This window comes from Cryptomeria japonica, chromosome 11 (assembly GCF_030272615.1).
Source record: "Cryptomeria japonica chromosome 11, Sugi_1.0, whole genome shotgun sequence".
Taxonomy (NCBI): Eukaryota; Viridiplantae; Streptophyta; class Pinopsida; order Cupressales; family Cupressaceae; genus Cryptomeria; species Cryptomeria japonica.
Genome location: NC_081415.1, coordinates 44,493,315 through 44,517,842, shown reverse-complemented (window position 1 = coordinate 44,517,842; position 24,528 = coordinate 44,493,315). Strand labels below are relative to the sequence as shown.

The following is a 24,528-nucleotide window of genomic DNA, read 5'->3' as shown; positions in this document are numbered from 1 at the left end:
TTCAAGGGCATATATGAATCAAATCCCCTTCACTCAGGGCATAGAATCATGAATTTGATCCAAATAAGGGGAAAGAAGGTGTTCTTGGAGAAATTCGTTCCTGTCCCTTTGGAAGGGTTAGGAGCAAAATTCTTCCTTTAAGCTTAAATTCCAAACTTCTCCATGATCCAAGTGCATTCAACTCACTTTCAATTTACTTTTCAAGGCATCAATACATTAATCTTTTTCCAATTGCCATGGGAGCAAGGTTTGATCTAAGTTACGTCCAAGAGAGGAGATCTAAGGAAATTCGCTCCAGTCCCTTTGAAAGGGTCAGGAGCGAATTTAGCATTTTAGTTCAAATTCTTAACCTTTATCATTCAATCTTGTTTCCAATTCATTCTCAAGTCATGCACACATCAATCCTCCCTCGATCATCCCATAGTAACAAAGATTTCAATCCAAGCTAGGAGCAAATAGGTGATTCTAAAGAATTTGCTCTTGTCCCTTTGGAAGGGTCAGGAGCGAATTTGAGGTTTTCACTTAAATTCCTCATTGTTTCGCCAAACCTTCAAGTTTAGACTTAGCCACTGGTGCCTCCAAAGGATAAATAGGTCCATCCTTTTTCAATTTGAAGCCAAGAACAAAGAACTTCATCAAACTAAGGGAAAAAGCTTTAACTCCCTTCACTCTCTCCTTCAGGATTGCACTTGATCTTTACTTCATCTTATCAACTCAAACTTCACAGGATACCCTTGACAAAACTCTGGCCTAGCAACTTTACAACTTGACCCATATCCTTGGCTCATTTGGACTCAAACTTTCAAGACTTCCTTTACAAAATATATATCTTTCTAAGGCAATGTCTTGCTAAAATTCACATCAGGATTCTAGGCATAGAACAATGACTCCCCCTTTCTTAGGCTAGACTTGGCCCTAAAAGGAACCCTAGGCAAGCTCTACGGAGGAAACCCTGCCTTACCTAACCTAGGTCATCACTAACACACTCAAAACACTAAACAAGCAGAGAAAAGTGAAGCAAAGAGAAAGCAAGACCCAAAAAAGAGAGGGGTCCCCATTTTGATGGGGCGATGTGTGAGATGGTCACAACAGGATGCCACCTCAATTTGCTTGTAGACTTGGTAGATCATCATGATGGAATGTTGAGCAATATCTCTTGATACTCAACATTAGTCACTTACTCGATGTGGTGATGATGATGAAGGCATGTTTCCAAATTATATCATGTTATTCAGGCTGATCTTCTAACTTTGATTAACTTTTCTGAAACTATCCTCTTGAATGTCTCAATGGTGAAAGCCATGAAGGTGCAAGGTGTAGATGTTGACTCCCTCTTAGTCTTGAATTTTGATGTTGCCTTGGAATGAGCCCTTGATGTCACAACTGCCTCTTCACTCCTTTGGAATTCTTTCTTTGTGATTCCCTTCATGCAGTTGATTCTTTCATCCACATACTTAGATGTGTGGATCATGCTCTAGTATAAGTGAATCCTTCTTGTATAGTTACCCTTGTGCTTGCTGATGAAGTTTTCCCCTTGAAGTTGTTATTCCTTCAAGGTGTTGCTTTGCAATTTGCATCATCATCCTTTCTCATCTGCCAAACACAACAAATATGTTATCAAACACACATGATATATAACCTTTTCACACCCTCTTAATATGATATGATTTCTGACTTTTTATGTGTTGCAGGTCTGATGTAATGTGAACTCTCTCACAATTCTGCCCTTATCTGCTTTCAAAGTCAAAATTGCCCTCTTTAAGTCTATTTTGATCAAATGCAACGATCAAAATGATTACAATAGTAGCCGTCTTAGATGAAATTCACTGTGTCTTTAAATGCAGATCAGAATTAGAGATTGTTTTGAATGAATTAAGACACCCCTCTATGTAGGCGCTATTGGATGGAGGGATGCACCTTTTCATCTCAATCCAATTAAGCCGACTTGCTTTTCAAAAATGTTTATTTTAATTTGATTATATTTTAGATTGACTTGTCTTTGCCTAAGTCAGCTTTATTCACTTAGCTGGCATCTATTTTCTTTAATATCCATCGGGTGTTTTGGAGTTAAAGCATGATTGCTTAATGTGTGGGGCCCTACATTATTCTTAGGCGGTGCTAAGACTTTTCTTCATGTTTTGTTTTTAGGTGGGCCCCTTTGATCCTTGCTGGTGCTAGATTCTTCTTCTCATGCTTTGTTCAAAGTAGGATCAGTTTCATTTTGAGTTGGATGGAGGGATGCACCTTTTCATCTCAATCCAATTAAGCTGACTTGCTTTTCAAAAATGTTTATTTTAATTTGATTATATTTTAGATTGACTTGTCTTTGCCTAAGTCAGCTTTATTCACTTAGCTGGCATCTATTCTCTTTAATATCCATCGGGTGTTTTGGAGTTAAAGCATGATTGCTTAATGTGTGGGGCCCTACATTATTCGTAGGCGGTGCTAAGACTTTTCTTCATGTTTTGTTTTTAGGTGGGCCCCTTTGATCCTGGTGGCGCTAGATTCTTCTTCTCATGCTTTGTTCAAAGTAGGATCAGTTTTGTTTTGAGTGGGCCCTCTTTTCTCCTGGGTGGCGCTCCTTATATGCCTTGTTTTGTCTTTGATATGAAGTTCACTCTAATTTTGGGGCAATGGAAATGTCCATCATGGCATTGCTCAAATTTATGAGCAATGGAAGCGTATCAAGTGGAGATCGCTCTTTTTTAAGAGCAAAGGAAGTATTCTCAATTGCATCGCTAAAATTCAGAGGCAAAGGAAGTCTTAAGATGCTCATCGCTTAAAATCATGGGCAATGGAAGTGATCGCTCAAATTCATGAGCAAAGGAAGTGTATCAAGTGGAGATCGCTCTTTCTTAAGAGCAAAGGAAATCACATCAAGTTTGCTATCTCCATCCTTCTCCTTGTCAAAATGATGATGCATTCTCTTTTTCAATAATCAAAATGATTGCCAAAGGCACTAAATTCACTAAACATCCTCAAATATGCCCAAAGAGGTTCAAATCGCTCCAAAATGGTGGCAAAGGAAGTCACTCAATGGGACATCGCTCTTTTTTGAGAGCAATGGAAATCACTAAAAATTATGAGCAAAGGAAATGCATTGAAAAAGGATATTGCTCAAATTTATGAGCAATGGAAGTGAGGCAAATGCACATCGCTCAAAATGTGAGGCAAAGGAAGTATTCGTCAGGCAGATCACTCAAAATTAAGAGCAAAGGAAATCCTCCCAAAAGGAGATTGCTCAAATTTTAATGCAAAGGAAGTGATTTCTCATTAAGATCGCTCAAAAACATGAACAATGGAAATGTTCTCTCAAAGGCATCGCTCAAAATTTAGAGCAATGGAAATGCTCTCTCAAAGGCATCGCCCAAAATTTAGAGCAATGGAAATGTTCTCTACAAGGAGATCGCTTAAAATCGTGAGCAATGGAAATGCTCTCTACAAGGAGATCGCTCAAAATCGTGAGCAAAGGAAATTGCTCAAATTATGAGGCAATGGAAGTGCTTGAGAGAAAATCGCTCTTAATTGAGGGCAAAGGAAGTGCTTTACATGCAGTTCGCTCAAATTTGTGAGCAAAGGAAATCATCCTCAATCTTGATTTTATCCCTTAATACCTTAAGTCTCTCGACCTCCATGCATGAAAGATATCAAAACACCTTCAATGAATGCCTTTGGAAATGACCTCGCTCCAACTTCAAGGCAATGGAAATACAATCTATGAGGATCGCTCAAATTTTAGAGCAATGGAAATCTCTTCAAGGAAAATCGCTCAAAAACATGAGCAAAGGAAGTCTCTTCAATGGAAGATCGCTCAAATTTGAGAGCAATGGAAATTCTTTTCAAGAGGCGATCACTCAAATTTGAGAACAATGGAAATTCTTTTCAAGAGGCGATCGCTCAAATTTGAGAGCAATGGAAGAGCTTCTAAGAGTTCGCTCTAAATCAGGAGCAATGGAAATCGCTCCAATTTGGAAGCAATGGAAGTGATTCACCTCTTGCAATGCTGATTAGGACAATTAAAGGAAGTGCTGCTGTCCTTGCTTGAAATGCCTTAGAAACTTTGATTTACATCCATTATTTAATTAGTGGGACCCAAGCAAGGCTACGGTGGCAAAGGGAGTCAAAGGAAATAATATGCCTTAAGACAAGGCTTTAAATCTCCATTTCAGATTTTGTGGGGCCCAGCAGGTATGAGAGGAATGTGAGGTGGAAGGAATGTGAGGGAAGTGGTAAGGGGAGATGCTACGTGGGGAAAGAGGAGGAATGGGATGTTGGAGGAAAGGGAGACATAAGAGGTATGGATGTGTGGAAAGAGTGCTACGGTGAAGGGAAGGGAAGTTGGGAGGTATAAGGGGTACTAAAGGAGTTAGGATATATGGGGAGTAAAGTGGAATGGGGGGTATAAGGGGTAGTAGGGTAAGGGGTGTGAGATGGAGGGTAGAGGATGTAGGTGTACATAGAAGTAGGTGTAAGTGTAGGTGTGGGTGAGGGTGAAGTAGAAGGGTGGAAGGGTAGGGAAGTGAAGGAAGTTAAGGGGTAAGGGTATGGAAGGAAGGATAGGAGGTATGGTGGTAGGGGAATAAGATAGTGGATGGGTAGGATAAGGGAGAGGTAGTGGGTAAGGAAACAAAGGGAGGTCTAGAGAATGTGGGTGAAGATAGAGGTAGGTGGAAATGTAGGTGAAGGTGAGGGGATGGGTATGCTAGGATGGGAAAAGGGTTAGGTAGATGAGGGCATAGGTGAAGGTAGGGAGGTAGAGGAAGTGGAAGGAGATGGAAGCTAAAGGAGATGAGAGTGAATGAGGGAAGATGGAAATGAATGAAGGGGTGGAAATGGAAGGGGAGATGTGAGGGATGTGGTGAAGGCAAAGAGAGGTGGAAGTGGAAGGAAGTGGAAAGTAGAGATGGAAGGGCTATGGGATGGAGAGAGAGAAGGTGGAAATGGAAGGAAATGGAATGGTGAAATGGTGATGGCAATGGTGAAGAATTGAAATGGGTGTGATCGGGTTTGGGCACCCACTGACAGTGCTGGGAGAAGTGGAAGTGATTATGCCTTGGCTGGGCAAAAGGAGTGTTGAACCTCACTTCATCCTTAAGAAAGAGACTTGATCAGCTCCTGAGCAACTACAAACAAAAGTTTAATAGCAAAGACTCGACAACAACCAACAACTAAGCTAAGACAACTAACCTAGAAAGCGAAAAAGTGGGAGTCCCCATTTGCATTGGGGCGATGTGTGAATACTTTACAACAGTCTCCACAATGAAAACCCTATATTTTAACCAATTATGCTTAACCCCTTAGACTCTGTTTTTTTAGTTTTGCTTGAAGATATGTTTTGTCACGAGCATTCAGTTTTTAGAAATAATTTGAAGACTAGAGGTCCATATTCAATATTTTTTAGTTTTTTTATTGATTGCCACAAGAATTTTTAGTTTGGCACAAGCCACTGAGGCCACAAATGGGGGCCCATATCCCCGAACCTTCATCCATTAAGGTCCAACTCAACCAACATATCCACTTAATCAACATTTTCAACTTTATTCAACTTAGAAGACATGGAAGTTCACAATGGAAGTCCCAGAGTCACTACTTAGAATTCCACTTTAGATATCACTAAGGGAATTTAAACCTAGGTCTCCAAAATGAGAATCCAATGCTTTCATCAATTGAGCTTAACTCCTTAGTTCATATTTATAATTGATGGGTATCAAGTTCTGTTGATTTTATATTAAAAGGAACCATTCAGTTTTCTGTTGTTCACATTGTTGTGAGGTTAAATATTGCATATGGTTATTTGGAAAGGACAAATGCATGCATTTTTTTACTTTTCTTGCAAGGATTTAGAATAATATTTTCTATTGTTGTTTGACGTGGATTGATGTCTTTTGTTTCTAGGTTTTCAAGAGTTGGTTCTGTTGTTTTGGCGATTCATGATGCATCTGATGTTCTTTTGGAAGTAACCAAGATGCTCAAATACACTGGTTCTACCTTCATACCTAGCATTTGCTTTGTCCTTTTTGCCATTTCATGGATCATGCTTCGCCTTGTATACTTTCCCTTCTGGATTATCTGGAGCACAAGGCAAGTTAACTTACTTTCATTTGGTAATTGCAATTTTGTGGTTATTCGTTAATTTAATTTCTACATTGAAATTTCTGTTGCTTGTTCTTTTGAACTCTAAATTTATTTAAAATTTCAAACTGCAATAGTTTTCTGTGCAACTAATTCCATGTTAGAATAACTCAATGATGTGCTAGAGAATAACAATCATGATTACAATGTTGAATACAGCATGACTGCATATTGAAAGGTTTATGTGGCTGCAGGCATGTTAAATACAACATGCCCTTGGCTTGCTTTAATCTATCTCCTGCTTAGAATTGCCATTGGATCTCTCATATCTTATATTGTTTATTTTACTTCTGATTCCTGACCCAATGTTATGGTCACCATGGAGATTATATAGAATTTTTGACCTTATTTCTCAAACGGGCCTAATGTTCCATCATTATTACTATTTTAATAAAATCTTCATTATTGATTTTTTATATTTTCTCCTTGTCAGAAATATATTTTACTGTTGTGTTTTTCTTGCATCTATCTTTTTTTTGATTTTCATCTCGTTTGCCCTGCTCCTATTTTTTATGTGATAGCCTATAGATTATGGATGATTTTAAATTGTTGGAGTTGCTAATTGTGAGGTTATTTTTTGTTGTCTTTATGTCTTTCATTCTAATATGGTATAACGTCTTGGATATGGTTGATGATAAGCACATTGAGCTCATTTCTAATTACTAGTATGTCCTCCAAATGTTGTTGTAGTATCCCCAACAATTTTTTTTGATTTTTTCAACAAGATTACAAACACAACCACACCCGTTAGGGTTAGAGTGAGAAATCCAAACCAGCTAGAAGGAACCCTACACCTTTTGTTCACCGAGAGCCCAAGCTGGGAGGGTGAGAGCATACTGTGGCAGGGGATCGTTAGATACAACTTCAGATAAATGCTTATACAATAATGGGAGGCAAGCCAGCCCCTTCCACTTTCCAGTAGGTAGAACAAAGAACTTGGCGGTAAACCAACCAATAAACAAGAACACACTCAAGCACAAATCACTCTACCGCGATATTTCAGAGGGAGGACTCATTACTAAACAAAATCACTCAACCGCTTATGCAGCGGGAGGACAATACAAACAGAAATCACTCAATTGCTCATGCAGCGGGAGGATTGAATACAAACTAAATTACAAACATTGAAGGCGGCCAAGCCAACCTCTTCCACTTGTGCAGTGGGAATTACAATGAGTACTTCAAATACAATAGAGGTTAGTACTACCAACCAACAATTACAATGAAGAGAATAATGAAGTACTAAATATCACAATACTTAAATTCTGAGAAAAACAAGCTAAAACACAATTAACCAAATCTGATATAAAATACAACCAGACTCGAGCACTGGACCAACAACACTGAAAGACTCACAACTCCCCAAAAGCAGCTCCGAACTGGTCACGAACACAGGCAAATGAAAGGTATAACCAAGACGCCCAAGATAGAATCACAAACCGGCACCAAAATCACCTCCAACAAGCGACACACAAACCAAGGCAGCTCCGGGAAAGTACGGCCAGCAGCAGCAGTATGATTTGCTACTAAAATTTAGATTGCACACCGAAATCAACGTTAAAGTAGAAGAATAATCGCCTTCCTTATATGCTTCCAATGAGCTAATACCCAGAATGATCGATTGCACAGGCAAGGAGATACGATCAAATCTTCGCTTCAGCCACACCAAAAACCAACAACACTGAAAACCACACCACACACTGAAAATCTGAAAATGCACACTGGAAACTTTACGAACAATCCAACACTCAGCTGGGTACTATGTCTCAAGTACGAAACTAGCTAAACTAGGGAGCCACAATCCAAAGCTCAAGTTCACTCACCATTCCAGCAACATAACGATATAATTTCATCAAGATGTTCAAATGAGGCGCCCAACCCTATATTTATGGCTTTTGAATCTCAAATTCACATGAAATGGTGCCCAAAATTCATTTGAAATTCACTTCATTTCACCTTCATGTCCCCTTCAAGCATGGCGTCCACTTTCCCAGGTAAGCCTAGGCGTACTTTTCCCAAGGTCCACACTTGCAACAAAGGAATATTAGATACATAAAACATATTCAATTTGGACGCCCTTTTCTGACTTGAGAAATAAAACATAACTTAGGATAAATGATACTATAATTCCTTTCCTAAGCTATTCCTCCAGAATAAATTAGTGAAATAATTAAATATTAAACTTTAGAATAAAGTAATAATATTTAATTAACAATTAAAAATCAACCACTGATTGTTGCCAAATCAACCATGTGATCAGAAGTACAGAAAACACCAATCTGAACTGGATTGGAGCTCTGCTCAAGACTGCCAAAAATAGCACTGCCTGAACTGACACTTACTAGAAATAGTAAGTCATGAAAACATCTCCTAAAGACATGCTCGTCGAATTTTGTAAGAGAGCTCAGAAAACCCAGAAAAACCTCAAAATCCAGTTAGCTGCCACCAACTTACTAAAAATAGTAAGTTCAAAAATCATTCTGGAATAGAGTGCATGTTAGACCACTGTGAAGCTCTCGAAAAACCCAGAAGGAATCCTCAGTTCTTTCTGCCAAACTCCAACCAAAACATCCTTGAAAACTGCGAAGAATCCTCCTAGAAAATAGGAAACCTTAATTCCTCATTCCAATCAGCCTACGGGTCTCCGGAATAGGCCAATGGACCACTGGTTACTCCTTATTGAGAAGGGGACATTACAGTTGTTTCAGAATATTGGGACATAAGTTCATAGAAATGTAATTTTGCTGATGCATCTATTGTTTTTGTTGTTAAGGTAATCAACAAAATGTCTTCATTTTGTTTGAACAACTCTTCAAGGAATTTCACATGATAAAGGAGATAGTCATTATGATAGTTTTCTCCCCTGTTACCCCTGTTTGTTTCTCTCTCCAATGTTTGCAAAGCTTCTAACCAAGCTTTCATAGTTTTTTTGTTTCTTAACCATGAGGCTGCTTTATTTATAAATATTGAAGTCATGGGTTCAAACCCTTGGATAAAAACAACGGAAAACATTCTAAGATAGGTGACATCATAGTCTGAGAGCAACTTGCACCTAAATAAGATGTTCTCTACTCTTATTTTACATTTTTGGGATGCTTTTATTACTGAATATATATCATTTTTCATGCTAGGGACTATGCAATTGATAATCTATGGATGAATGAATGTCTTTTGTAAAAACCCTAACTAAGTTTGACTGCAAATGATTATATTTCTGTAAAAAAAAACCCCTGTCTAAGTCTGATTGCGATTAACTATTCTGTAAAATATCTGACTAAGTATGATTGCAATTAATTATCCATCTCCAGTTTGAATTAACCATCTGATCACTGAGGGTCTGTGTATGTTCTGTGCAGTTTCTAATTACATTTCATGTTTGTATCTAATTTTCACTGTAGAATACCCTTAATTATCTTTGAGGTTTATGTCTAGTACATCAGAAATATTTAATATGAAGAGGTCAACAGTGGTATTTACATTAATATAATCTTTTATTCCATCGGCTAGTATATAAAACAAACATTCATCATTTTGGAAGAATATATAATAATGCACCTGGTGGCCTTCGCATAATTGTAGATGTCTTCAGGATTTCACTGTAAGCATGAGAGGCATTCTTTGTGGTTTTATACTTCTGCTCCTGAACGTTTGACCTCCTGTGTGTTGAACGCCTGTATTATTTCTGCTACTCCACGATATGGTTTTAATAGTGACTGCAGTGTAGCATTATCATTCTTCATGTGTTGCAGTGCGTCGCTGGTGTTCCTTCGTGTCTGTGGGGTTCGGAATAGTGATCCTTCAAGTAGCCAATTCCGTTTTACTTCCGGCAGGGATGCCTCTGTTACACTACCAACTACGGCTCTTCTGTCGCTTAATTGAACCTTCTTGAATGCCAAAACAGAACCAGACGTCTTACCTCTCCCTGACGCGAATGAACAGTTGTTTGTATTGAACCACACCACCCGATAACGGGTTCTACGGATGCAATAGGAAGAATCAAATACGTGCTCTTCGTTGCATCACCAGTAGTCTCTGCAAGGGATGAGAATGGCGTGCCTTCTCTGTGAACCACCCTGTGATGCTTGCTTCCAATAGGCCAATTAAATTTGGAGAAAGGAATTATTATCGCACAAATTATTCAGCTTTACTTCTTACATTTCTTGTATATCAATCCATGCCTCCCCTTGTGTGCTAGACCTTATTTAAAGAAATATAGGTGGTAGGATTCCCATAGGAAACCAACTTTCCGCAATAACAAATAATAATTAAACCAAACAATTAATATTTAGCTTTTAATTAAGCTTTATTGCTTTATTGGAAAAATAACAATTAACTATTGTTATAATATATTAGTCAATATGAAAACTAATATAAAATAAGAAGTTAAATTTATTTCATAATTAATACTAATTAGTATTAATTTGACGGGACATCACATCTTTAGTGCTGTAATGCAAGTTGCATGTTTGGCTAGCAAGAAGATTGTAAATTGCTTAGTTTTTAGTAGCACCCTTTTAAATAGTAGGTATCATTAAGCATTTAATAGCTTAAACTGGAAAAGACATTTGACCTCCGTTAGTAATGAAAATATATCACTCGGTCCTGTTGATGTGTTTTTTAGGCACAATCAAACACATAATAAAATACCAAGGTATCTTATTCTCTCTTGAATAAAGTCTCTCAAATGCTATGCTTCGCGATCAAATGAGACAACTCCAAGGTTTCTATTGTCAGGTCATGACTCGTGGATAAGCTAAATGGTTGATGTGTTTGTTGGTAATCCAAGGGGACTTACATTAAATACTTGAATGCTTGAATTGCTGGAACTTAGATTCTCACTACTTGCTTGGAAATAAAATGGCAAAAGGCATAGGGTTTGGGAAGACTACGCTACTCCTAAGAATGCAAGAGACAATGAATGACTAGGTGAAATTCAACTAAGCTTTGCTTCGCCATCAACAAACAACTTCACAAAGCTAGTGCGATCTCCTAAGGTAAGCATATGATGTTCAAATTACCACCACAAACATAGACACCATCAAGATGATGCATATCAATGTGTGAATAGCAATTGAAGTTAAGCTCATTAAGGATTCCAATTGACCACACAAGGCAAACTTACAACTAGCAAATCGCTAGTGGTATGGATATATGAATTTCATCATCAATCATTCACAATTCCTTTCTTTCATCTAATCAACATCAAAGCTAATGAGAAATAGAAACCATGTAGCTTGTTGAAAGAACACATTTCACCATATCATATCCATTTACAAGCCCTAGCAACAATATCTTGAATAAAGTCTCTCAAATGCTATGCTTCGCGATCAAATGAGCCAACTCCAAGGTTCCTAATGTTGGGTCACGACATGTGGATAAGCACATATGGTTGTTGTGATTGCTGTTTCTTCAAGGGGTCGTATGCATATGCTTCTTAAGGGATAGACAAATGTCTAGATTTCAAGGAATGCTTTGCGAATGATAGGCAATAAAGATCTTATATTTACTACTATTTCTATTGGTTTGATAAAAAAAGTGCAAAAGATGAGGGTTGAGGAAAACTAAGCTATGCCTAAAAATGCAAGAATGAAGGATGACCTTAATGAAACTCAATTAGTCTTTGCTTAGACATATGAAAACAACTCCACAAAGGCTAATGTGATCTTCTAAGGGTATTAGGTGATTTTCAGATCATTACCAAACATAGACACCATTAATTAAATGCATATCAATGATTGAGTAACAATTGAACTAAATTGCTTTTAAGGATTCTAGTTGACCACACAAGGCGAATTTGCAATCAACAAACTGCTAGTGGTATGGATTAGAAGTTTCACCATGAATCAACACAACATACTACCATTCATTTTAACTACTTATACTAATTCCAAAGATTGATTTGAGAAGATGAATAATCACGCAAGAAGCTTCAAGGATTGAATAGAAACACCATGAATTCAATGTCTTTATTAATCCAATAGCAAAATAGCAACAATTCTTCAAGTCCTCTTATCTCTCCTATTCTCTATATCTCTAATGTCTCTCTCTCTAATGAGTACAAATGAAATGAGTGGTGTTTATATAGAACTCCCAAATACAACAAATGGACAATATTGAATGAAGATCATGTAATGTTCCCATCTGTTGTGACGTTTTCACACATCGCTCCATTGCAAATGGGGACCCTTGCTTTTTGCTTTTAGGGTTTGTTTTCTGGGTCTTTTAGGGTTTTGTCCGTTAGCCTTTGCATTTTGAGTGTCGCCCAGGGGATCACATGGATAGCAAGTCCGGCTTGAGTGAAAGTCTTGATCCTGAAATTTTGGCTAAGTCTGAAAGTCCTGATCCTGAAATTGGCTAAGTCTGGAACGCCCTGATCCTGAAATTTGACTAAGTTTGGAAACTGAAAACCTCAAAAAACTAGATTTTGCAATATAACTCCTGGAGGTCTGAAACCACTCTCAAACATCCTGAAAGTATATATGGAATATTACTTTAAGTATAAGAAAGCTTATACTTAAATGTTATATTCCATAAAAATTATCTTGATAGAGAGTTCAAAAAGTCAAATTTCGCTTCTGTCCTTCACTGAGGATCTAGAGCGCAAAGTGCTCCTGTCCCCCTCCAAGGGACCAAGGTGAAGCGCTCTTGTCCCTCACCAAGGGTCCAGGGCGAAAAAGCTTATTGGAGTCATTCCTGACCTTGTTTGGCTAAATTGAGACATCAAAGGCATGGCGGAGGACGAAATGAACGTGATAGAGCATCCAGACTTGATCAAAGACGATGAAATGATGAAGTTTTTGCCTAGAGGGTCAAAAGTGCTCCTGTCCCTCACTGAAGGACCAGAGCGATTTTCTTTATATGCACAATTTTAGACCTTTCTTGGACATTAACTTTTATTCATAGTGTGAAGTAAGATGAAATCGTCCCTAGCAAAGGAATTTCGAGATGAAAAGTGAGACAATTTGACTTAGAAGGCAAAAAGTGCTCCTGTCCCTCACTGAAGGACCGGAGCTTGAATTTCAAATTTGCACTGTTCTTGCAGGATCAAGACAATTTTATGATTTGAAGAGGTCAAGGGAAGCATGTTTTGTCCATTGAATATAATTTAAGCGGTCCACAAAGGAGTAAATCAACCCAAATGACAAAAAGTGCTCCTGTCCCTCACTGAAGGACCATGGCACTTTTTCAATTTTCTCCTCTTTGTTTGATATTTTATGGCAAAACTTGACTGGGATGGGAAGGACGAATGATGTTTTATGCCTTGGACGCGATTGAAGGTTTAAAAGACAAAGAAATACACCAAGATATGAAAAAGTGCTCCCGTCCCTCTCCAAGGGACCAGAGCGATTTTCCAAGAAAGTGTAAATCTCTTGCAAAGACAAGGCAAGTTTGTGATTGAAATGAATGGAAGAGGACATGATTAGCCCATTGAAGATAATTTGGGAAGCTAGCAAAGGACGGATAAGCTTGAAGTTGAAAAAGTGCTCCTGTCCCTCACTGAAGGACCAGAGCGCTTAACATGTTATCTAGCCTTTCTCGCCAAGTTTGGACAAATCAAGGTCAACGAGCAATTTTGAAAAGAAGTTTAAAATGCTTCGAGGTGGAATTGAGATGCAAGAGTTGCAAATTTTGACGACAACTGGCAAAAGTGCTCCTGTCCCTCTCCAAGGGACCAGGGCGAAATTTCCAAATATGCCCATTTACCTTACATTTTGAAATGCTATTTTTGTTTCCAGGACTCAAGAAGGAGTGGGGAATGATGTTCTACGCCTTGAGGGTAATTTGAAGATTAATGCGATCATGAATTTGTGCAATGGACTAAAAGTGCTCCTGTCCCTCACTGAAGGACCAGGGCGATTTTTATGAAATTAACAATTTCCCTCTGAGATTATGCTAAGGCAAGGTTGTGCGAGATAGGAAGGATCTTCTAAAGCATGGTGAACAAAGATTTGATGTCAAAATTTGAGAATCCTAGCCTAAAATACAAAAAGCGCTCCTGTCCCTCTCCAAGGGACCAGGGCGAAAACCTTTGGAAAATCAATTTTGCCTTGCAAAAACAAGTTAGGTATGCATGGAACAAGTAAAAGAGATCATCACCTACTCCACAACGAGAATCGACAAATGAAAGATGAAGGATTGAGGACAAAAGTCAAAAGGCGCTCTTGTCCCTCAACCAGGGTCCAGGGCGAAAATGTCATAAGGCACGTCCCTTCTAAAAGATCAAGTGAATTAGACTCAAGACTCCAATAAAAAATGTCATTTTAAAATGCCTAGATGAAGTTTTGAACAGGAAAATGAGGAATGCAAGGCCTAGATTGAGAAAAGTGCTCCTGTCCCTCTCCAAGGGACTAGAGCGAAGTCATTGGCATTCATTATTTTTTGCCATATCCCAACGTTGATATCTCTCCAAACCGCATGAAATGCCAAAATTGCCAACTTCAAAATATTTGAAAAAATTAATTAAATTGGCATTTAATAAAGGCGCATGGGCATTTAATAAATTAATTTTGAGCCTTAGAAAATCGAATTTTTATTATTAAGGCATTTAAAATTAATTTTTTGTGAAATTAAAAATTAAAAGTTGAGCGCACAAGGCATTATTTTGCCTTTATTGTTAAGTCGGCCTTCTTCTTAGTGGGATTTTATTTTATTTTAAAGCTTATTTGCTAGTTCGGCCTCAACAAGGATCAAGGTAAGCGCTCTATATATTGGAGGTGTTGTTTCACAATTCAAATGATTCAATCATCCTTTCAAGTGCGAATTTGGAGAGCTAATTGAAGGTGCGAAATCTAGCTGGAGTGGAGCAAATTTCTACTAAGTGTGGAGACTAAGGAGGGCGAAATTCATCTTGAAGGCTTTTGGAGAGGCGTATTTCTTGCTAGTTTGGAGGATAATTTCCAGATTTTTTGAAGACATTTGAAGGCGAATTTCCAGATTTTTGGAGAAGCTAGTGGAAGGTGAAGCTCTTTTGAAGGCCAAAGGAGGCGTACTTCATCCAAGGGAGGACTATAAATCTTGCCCAACAAAATCCGGTCTTCTTCCTTCATTTTTCAAGGTTTTGTACTTAAATACCCAAGGGAAGGTATGAAGAATTACTTTTTTGAAGTTCTTATTCAAGACTTATTGTGATCCCATTGCAATTTTGTAGAGTCTAAGTCTTGAAAATCCAAATTCCATTCATGATTAATTTGAAAATGTATAATTCTTGATTTATCATGACTTTTTTCAAGTTAATATCTTAAGTTTTACCTTTGAAAGGTTTTAAATTTCATGCTTTGAGGTTTGATGCTCAAAAGACTAACTTTAATATTTTGTGTAGGTATCAAATGGAGATCCCGGAAGTTGGAAAATCAAGCTAGATCAAAGACGGTCTCCTCCAAGAGGATCAAGCAAGGACAAGGGCGACCTCCTCCAATCTAGCATCGACAAGGATGGCTTTCTTCGATCAAACATCAACAGGGGCGACCTCTTCCAATCCAGCATTACAAGGCGAGGTACATCATCATCCTGCACATCAAGGACATGAGAAGTCAGAGCAAGGGTTCATTGAAGAAGCAGATAGTTCCAGAAGAATTAATTAAGGCTAACTTCTCAACGTTACCAAATTGAGTATCAACCAAGTGTCAAATGAGGTGGCATCCCAGTCATCACTCCTCCAGTCGGATTGATCCACTTCAGCATGTCCAGATTCGATGTACTTAACTCATGGAAGATGGCACAAACTTCGATGTACCTACCCTAGCTATCCATTGGTCGATTTTTCTAGAGAAGACATGTGTCCAATTAATACAAATTTTATCATTGGTCAAGCATTAAATGTTATGTAATGGTTGTAACAAACCCTAATTAGGGTTTTCATTATTGAATCTTGGCCATTGATCTCGAATTGATCTCAGCCATCGAATTGTATCAAGGACACTATATAAGCCCTGGCTCTTCATTTTGTAGAGTAAGTTGGAAGCAGTTAATAGAATAGAGTTAGTGAATAGAGAGTAGTCAGAAGGTGATTAGAATAGCAATTGGAGTAGAGTAGAGAGAGAAGGCAAAGATTGTTGCCAAGACGTTGTTGTAAGAGACTTGTAACTTCATTGAAGAAATGGTGAAATTTATGGGTCGATTCGACAATTTGCATGGTCTTTATACTTCTCATATTTGATTTCATGTTATTAGATGAGTGGAAGAAATGTGCTTGATTGATGGTGGAATTCGTATATCCATACTACTAGCAGTTTGTTGATTGCAGACTTGCCTTGCGTAGTCAACTGGAATCACTCAGCTTAAGCTTAACTTCAATTGTCGCTTCTTCATTGATATGCATCAGCCTGATGGTGTCTATGCCTGTAGTGATGATTTGAACATCATAAAGCTTTCCTTTGAAGATCGCACTAACCTTGTGGAGATGGTCCTGGGATGTCAAAACAAGACTTAGTTAGAATTTCATCTAAGATCATTCATTGCTCCTACATTCTTAGTATTAGGATTAGATCCTTTCCTCACCCTCGTCTTTTTTTCAAATCTAAGGCAGTAAAATCCTGTGTTCCAGCAATATTCAAAGCAAATCAGAAGTTCAATCATCAAATGTAAGTCCCCTTGTGATTCCAGCAAAATCACATCATACCGCAAAGAGCTTATCCACACGTAGAGACCCTACAACGAAGAACCTTGAAGTCATCCCGATTGATCCTTTTCGCGACATCTTCAGCATTCAGAGACTTTACTCAAGAGAGGATAAGGTACCTTTAGGTATTTTATTTTGTGTTTGATAGTGTACAAAATACACGTCAACACCATCCTAGTCAGGGACAGTGGTTTGAGGAGTCAGCCTATTTTTGGACCCTTGTAGGCTAACAGGGTATGGATAAAGGGGTCAATGATGCAGTGTCTTGAGGGGTAGTCAATCTATTTGTTCTAGTTCAATGTTGAGTTCAATTCTGGTCTTCGTTTCATCAGTTTCTGACATCTTTTGAGGATTTCCTATTTTTTAGGGAAAAAATGCTAAAAATAGACATGGTCCTATTTTCACTGGCATGGCGAACTATGGCCCCAGCTTCTGACGGATTCAGTTCCTGAGCAATAATAAGGGAGATATGGATTTTTAAGTGGTTCTAGCAGGCAATTAATGTTTTAATGAAATATTAAAATAAAATCATAAAGCGCATCACTTAAATTTATTTAAGTGAAAATTTAATATCTCCCAAGTTGGGCATCCCTTTTATAGGGTTAAGTTGGGAACCATAAAAGCAAGTTATGATTTAATAAAAAACCCAATTGCCAAAAATCGTACCTTTTGGGTATTTAGGCAGCCAAGATGAAATTAGACCTCATTAATTGATATTGAGCATTTGACATTTCTTTTGAGCACTTGGCTATGGCGGCTAGGGTTTGGACCTGTTTTGGAGAGCGTGCATTCTTCAAAATTCAGTAGCTTTGAGATTGTGAAAGATCAATCGAATTGTTGCAGCTTGGTTGGCTTCATCCAGAAGCCAAATTGAATCAAATTGGGGGCAGATTTGGCTTCTTACAAGGTAGATTTGTTGTAGGTTTTCTATTTGTTGTTATTGCTGGTAATTTTTTGTGGTTTGGAAGTCTCTTTTCCCAAACACACAACTTGCTCATTTATTGGCGCCATTTCCTTACTGTTTGGGCGTCTTATTATTAAATAAGAGTAGATCTGAATTGTTTTCAGAATAAAAATCAGAACTTTGTAAGTTGATGGTTTGAATCTTTTTAATTTCAATAAATTGGCTAAGAACCTACGGGTTTGCTTCTAAATTCTCCAATTTATTGTTTCAGCTGATTAATTTCATGTATTCTTTCAATGTGTATTGAAAATTAATGAAACCCCTTCTGCAACTTCTGTCTATTTTTGAAAGACCATCTCTAATAATCAAAAACACAAAAAAATATTTAATTACAGCAGATTGAGGAATTGAACCAGCAAGGGTTCATCATAGTGGTATTAGAGCTTTGATCCTACCATCCTGGAGGGTTAGAGGATTTCATATGCATCACCAACAGTTTGGGCATCACAGGTTTTATATCTGCAGGAGATTCGGTTTACAGGGAAACCAATATCAATTTGGCTAGAACCGAATTGAAAATATGGGTGACAGTAATGAAGAAGCCACCAGAAACACTACACAAAATGATGACAACGAGGCAAGGGAGGTCATGAGAGGTATAGCAACTGGACAACAACAGGTAGCAACGGTGTTGCAACAGCTAATTACCGCCATACAACAACTTTCCATACCTAAAGGTAATGATCAGAATCAAGAAGAGAATGGCAGTATTGCTGGTCGCTCCAGAGCTCATGTGACTAACACATGCACATATGACAAACCCACACGCCCCACTTTTGTCAGAAATGAACCTGAAGATGAGGTTTATTCCAAAGCTGGAGATGACATGGTTTTTGGTGACAGTATCATGGCAATGCATGATGTGTGGGATAGGTTACCACAGAGAGTTAAGGATCACCTTAACTTTGACAGGTTTATTAGTCAGAAGAGAGATCATAACAAGAATTGGAATAATTAGAAACCTTGGAACAAAACTATTGGAGTTGAGGAAAAATCAACTCTACAGCTCCCAAAGATCATCTGCATGCAAACCTGTCACAGAAAGAGAGAAGCAAAAAAGCTATGAAGGCCAGAATTCGGAGATCCAGAAAAGAGGAGTCATATTGATTGTGCAACAAGAATGCAATTCAATAATTATAGTTGTTATGAAAATACAAAGAGAGAATCCTTATAAGAGGATACTCGAAACCCTAAAGAATTATAAGATTCTTAAGTTTAGCTTAAGCGTAGAGTATAATAGACTAATAATTAAATAAATAATTATTAGCTAATAAAAGATTACTCTAACAACCCCCCTTAAGATGAACTTAGGGAGTAGCTAAAAAACAATTAAGGACTAAAAAAACATGTAAAAAATGCAGGAAAGCAACAATGGGTCCCGACAACTAGGCCTGATGAGGTACCCAAGTACAATAAAATCTCTATAAAGTGGAGAAAAAGGAGAAAACCCTGTGGGAACAAAACTCCTCTCCAAGAAGAGATGAAAGCTCAAGTGAAGGACTAAGAAGCCTCCAAACAAGAGTGTTCTAGAAGATAGGAACAAAAAAGCAGAGAACACCATTGAAGCATGAAATAGCTGCAAACATTGTCGAAGAGTAACAGTTGATCTGAAGAACCTCCACTGAAATAGAACATGACCAGGTAGAGAAGACTGTAATCTGCATGAGTGCCCTCAAATGACACTACTTGAATCAGATGGCAAACAAAGGCAAACAAAGGCAAACAATTGAACTCGAAGATACAAATGGCATGAAACACCAAATCCTGAAGAGCTGATCAATCGAACTAAGGAAGCATTATAACAACAGGACAAACCTCCCCATAATGCTAAAAAGGGAGAGGGACATGTACACTGAAAAGAACGGCCAACAAGAACTGCATGACGAAGAGCTAGGAACATCGAAGGTGTAGAGAAAGTACATAGTGTCATGGAAGGAACACTCGCTTGACACACATCATGAGGCTAATGTCGTGGAAGGAACACTCACTTGACAAAGGTAGATGGCAAACAAAAGGCAAACATCAACCCCCCCATGGCACTTTATAAGTAGTGCATGTACAATAAGACACAAGATGTGCAAGATCCCAACTATATAATGCATGATGGCACTTTATCTCAGTGCGTTTGCATAAATAAAATGCTACAATGATCAGAAGAGACAAAAGACTTGAATCAGAAAGAATAGCCAAAGACGAGACATCCTACTCATAGAAAGAGATCCCAAGACCCGAAACATCCAAGATATTCACCAGAGTGCTGAAAAGCAAAAAATTGAATAAAATATACCTGGAGCAGAATCTAGAAAGAAAACTCATATGAATGGAAAGAACACTGAACAAACTTTCCAATGATATAAAGTTTTCGAAAAATGGAGTTCGGATGCTCAAGTTATGTCTCCCGAAGTGCAAAATAGAACCTTTGGCTTTGACAGCAAAAAACACCATTAAAAAAACAAAACAAAAAATTCAAACCTCCAGATTTGGATAGAGCTCGGAAAGAGCTTTCTGACGATATAAGGTTTTTGAAAAAGCGTCTCCGTATGACCAAGTTACAGCCAAAAGAAAAAAAACCCCTCTTGTAGGGTATAAAGAGGGTAAAAAAAAATTTAATTGACGAAAAATTTCTGACGCATTTGTAGATAGTCGTATGGATTGTCGTGCCTCGAAAAACGTGTCAATAAAAAATCATGCCCCAGATGCCCCTGTCACCAAAAATAGGCAAATTATATATCAAAATTCATGGAATCAACCTTCTAAATCCAATTGTGAGGTCCTTTTGGCACCAAAATGTACCAAAAAATCAACGACCCCCAGAAATGAAAAAAACAACAACTGCACAAACCCTCGAATACACAGATCTGAAGAATAATGAAATGACCACCCCTATTTTCATTTTGAAAGAGACTTGCAAACTACTATGTGATATCAATTAAATTGCTTAATAATCAACATGGCATTTTATCAAACACTTGACAAACATACAACAATATATGCAAAACCCGAAACTTCTTATTTGTTCTTAAATACTGATTTGCAATATCAATGTGCACATTCAACTGCCTTATGGGCTGCGACAATGATTCAGGTTTGTATTCAACAATTACAATGCTTAGTTATGAAAATATGATAGAAAAAACCTGGAATTGAATGTTGTGGTGATCTGCAGATGTAATGGTAGCCTTCCAAACTTCTAATCAGCAGGAAAAACAAGTAAACTTCATACTGACATTGTTCATGCACTATAGCAGCACTATTCATGGTACTGTAGCATTTTTACTATTCACGCGACACTGTAGCAAAACACTATTCACGCGGTACTGTAACAAAATCACTATTCACGCGGTACTGTAGCAAAATCACTATCTTCAAATCTGCACTTTCAAACCCCTGTAAAAACTTCATGCGAGAGCACCAGATGAAGCCCAATGTGTTTCCTGAATGAAAACACCATTAATCCTCTTGACTGTGTCTTTCAACAGCGAAGAGAATGCTAGCAAAGAGGGATTCCGTCCTCCAAGCCTAATAATCAGATCTCTACGAAATCCAACAGCATAACATTAATCTCATCCAAGCATACCCCAAAAGAGAGCTCTCAACCTCAATTTATATCTTCTTCTTGGATGCAAACACTTCATTTCCTAAATGTGGGATAATACATTTTAGAATAAAATATTATTTCCCACAATGTACACATTAAAGGGAACTTTTAATATTTTAAATATTACTTTATATTCCCAACCTTATAATATAACGATAAAGTTAAATATTTAATTTAACTTTACACTTTATCGTTAAATATTAAAACATTGTTGATAATCCCTTTAAATCATTGTCGCCTTCAAATAGTTTTTATTGATAATTATACCAACCAGGGAAACACTAAAAATTTCAAGTCACTACTTGGAGACTAACTTACTATAAATAGTAAGTGTCTAGAAACCCTGTCAGAGCAGCACCGATTGGCCTGAAACTGAAAACACCTAGGCCAAAACACCTCAGGATCCCACCAATGTCCTTGTTAGCCTTCGGGACCGTGTCAGAATAGGCTAACGACACCCCATATCATGTTGCGCTAAAAAGGGGACATTACAAACAAAGCCCAAATTCTCTCATGAAGAGAATAAGGGCATGCAGATTTGGAGCTCTGATACCATATTGGAGTTGAGGAAAAATCAACTCTACAACTCTGATACCATATTGGAGTTGAGGAAAAATCAACTCTACAGCTCTGATACCATATTGGAGTTGAGGAAAAATCAACTCTACAACTCCCAAAGATCACTTGCATGCAAACCCGTCACAGAAAGAGAGAAGCAAAAAGCTATGGAAGCCAGAATTCGGAGATCCTGAAAAGAGGAGTCATATTGATTGTGCAACAAGAATGCAATTCAATAATTACAATTGTTATGAAAATACAAAGAGAGAATCCTTATAAGAGGATACTCGAAACCCTAAAGAATTATAAGATTCCTAAGTTTAGCTTAAGCGTAGAGTATAATAGACTAATAATTAAATAAATAATTATTAGCTAATAAAAGATTACTCTAACAAAAACTAATGATCTCAAATATGCAATCAACAAGCTCATACTTTCTACTTTTGATGGCAGCGGTAGAGTTACAGCCAGAGCTTGGATTAGCAAGTTGGATACCTTCTTGACCCTACGTCCTATGTCAGAAGAAAATGCTATTAAGTTTGCAACTTTGTATTTGGATGGGGTAGCCCATGATTGGTGGCACCATGGGGTGGTGACTTTGCATCATGACCTTATTACTACATACCAAGAATTCATTGACAGATTGGTTGAGCATTTTGATAAAAGAGATCCAGAGGGATTTAGCTTAGCTGAAACAAATGGGCAGCGTGGAATCATTATGGTAACTAACATCTCAGAGAGAAGGCTGATCATTCTTTTTGTTGAAGGTCTTAATGAGCCTATGAAGGGTTGGATTAAGGCTTTTGATCCCCCTACCTTGCAAAAAGCCATGAGGAAGGCACGTAGCATGGAACTTACCGCTCCTCGTAGTAAGCTCACTCCAAACAACTCAAAACTGTCCTCATCATTTAATGACAGCAAGTCTGATCAAAAGAAATCAGAAAATGTGGACCAAGGGAAGAAGTTTGCAACACCTTTGGATAGGGAAACACTTAATGACATGCGTAGAAGGAAGCTGTGTTTTCATTGTAAGGGCCCTTATGATTAAAACCATGTTGTCCCCTCAAGCCTAAGGGTCAAAATAGGAATATGGAGTGGTTTTATGAGGGAGAAAACATGACTGATAACACAGACCATCAAACTGATCAAGATGATTCAGAGACTGAAAATTCAGAGAAGGTGGTTGAAAATGAAGGAGAATTTGATCTACGGGAAGCTCATATGTCTAGCATGCAAGGAGAAGGTTCTTTTAGGTTGCATGGACTCTTGGCTGGTCAAAGAGTCATTTCTCTACTTGTACAGGTGCATCTCATAATTTCATAGATGCACGGTTGGTGGAGAAGTGTGAGATTCAAACTCAAGAGTTTGAAGTCATAAGGGTGAAAGTTGCTGATGGTAATGTGCTGACTTGTGATAGAATGATTCCAGACTTACCCATGAAAATAATTATGAATTCAAAGCTGATTTTTATGTGGTTAACATGGGAAACATGGACGTGGTCCTTGGCATGACATGGCTTCATGCAATAGGTGAATTTACATTCAACCTTAGAGATATGGAGATGAAATTCAAGGTTGATGGGACTAATCATGTTCTTAAAGCTATCAAGGCCAACAACTTAAAATTAATCCCTCTTAAAAGAATGGAGAGACTTGTCAGACATGACATGGTGGATTGGGCAGCAAAGTGTAAACTAATGCGTACTTATGAGGAGCAGCATAAATCACCTTACCATTCAGATATTCAGGAGCTTAGAGTCAAGCATACAAAGATGTTTAGTGACATACCTCCTGGTAGGCCTCCTGATAGAGGCATAGAGCACATTATTGATCTTGAAGAGGGCACCAAGCCCATCATGATTATACCCTACCGACACCCCAAGCGGTTGAAAGATGAAATTGAGAAGACCATCAAAGAACTTCTAGCTATGGGACACATAAGGCTGAGTAAATCTCCTTTCTCTTCATCAGTTGTTTTGGTGAAGAAGAAAGATGGCACACTTAGAATGTGCATTGATTACCGTATGCTGAATAGAAGGACGCTAAAGAACAGGTATCCCATTCCTCGCATCGATGAGTTGTTAGATGAGCTTCACGGAGCTTGTTATTTCTCTAAGATTGACTTGAGGATAGGTTATCATCAGATCAATGTCAGGGAGCAAGATATTGAGAAGATTGCATTCAGATGTCATTGTGGACACTATGAGTTTTTGGTTATGCCTTTTGGGTTAACCAATGCACCAACTACTTTTCAGTCCACTATGAACAGGGTCTTCCAGTCTCAATCGAGGAGATTTGTTTTGGTTTTCGTTGATGACATTTTGGTTTACAGTAGGACTTGGGAGGAGCACCTGATTCACTTGGATACTGTTTTAGGCATACTTGACAGGGAGTCCTTTTAAGCCAAGGAGTCCAAGTGTGCATTAGGAATGGTAGAACTTTTGTATTTGTGTCACATAATCAACAGAGAGAGAGTTCACATGGATCCGGATAAGGTTCGTGCCATTGTAGATTGGCCTACGCCTGAGACCTTGACTCAACTCAGGGGATTTGTTGGTTTATGTGCCTTCTACCGTCGGTTTGTTAGTGGTTTCTCATGGCATGCCGCACCACTTACTGATTTGACTAAGAAGGGTGCATTTGTTTGGACACCTCTAGC

At 38.1% G+C, this 24,528-nt stretch overlaps 1 protein-coding gene across 3 annotated transcripts in view; it reads left to right on the top strand.

Annotated features, from left to right (window-relative positions):
• The window catches only part of LOC131076789 (ASC1-like protein), a 130,180-nt gene that overhangs the window by 67,356 nt on the left and 38,296 nt on the right, over positions 1–24,528 (top strand). For all 3 annotated transcript variants that reach the window (XM_058014114.2, XM_058014115.2, XM_058014113.2), the window contains exon 5: positions 5,896–6,081. In XM_058014114.2, coding sequence (XP_057870097.1) covers positions 5,896–6,081 — 186 coding nt within the window. The remainder of the gene's footprint in view (positions 1–5,895; positions 6,082–24,528) is intronic.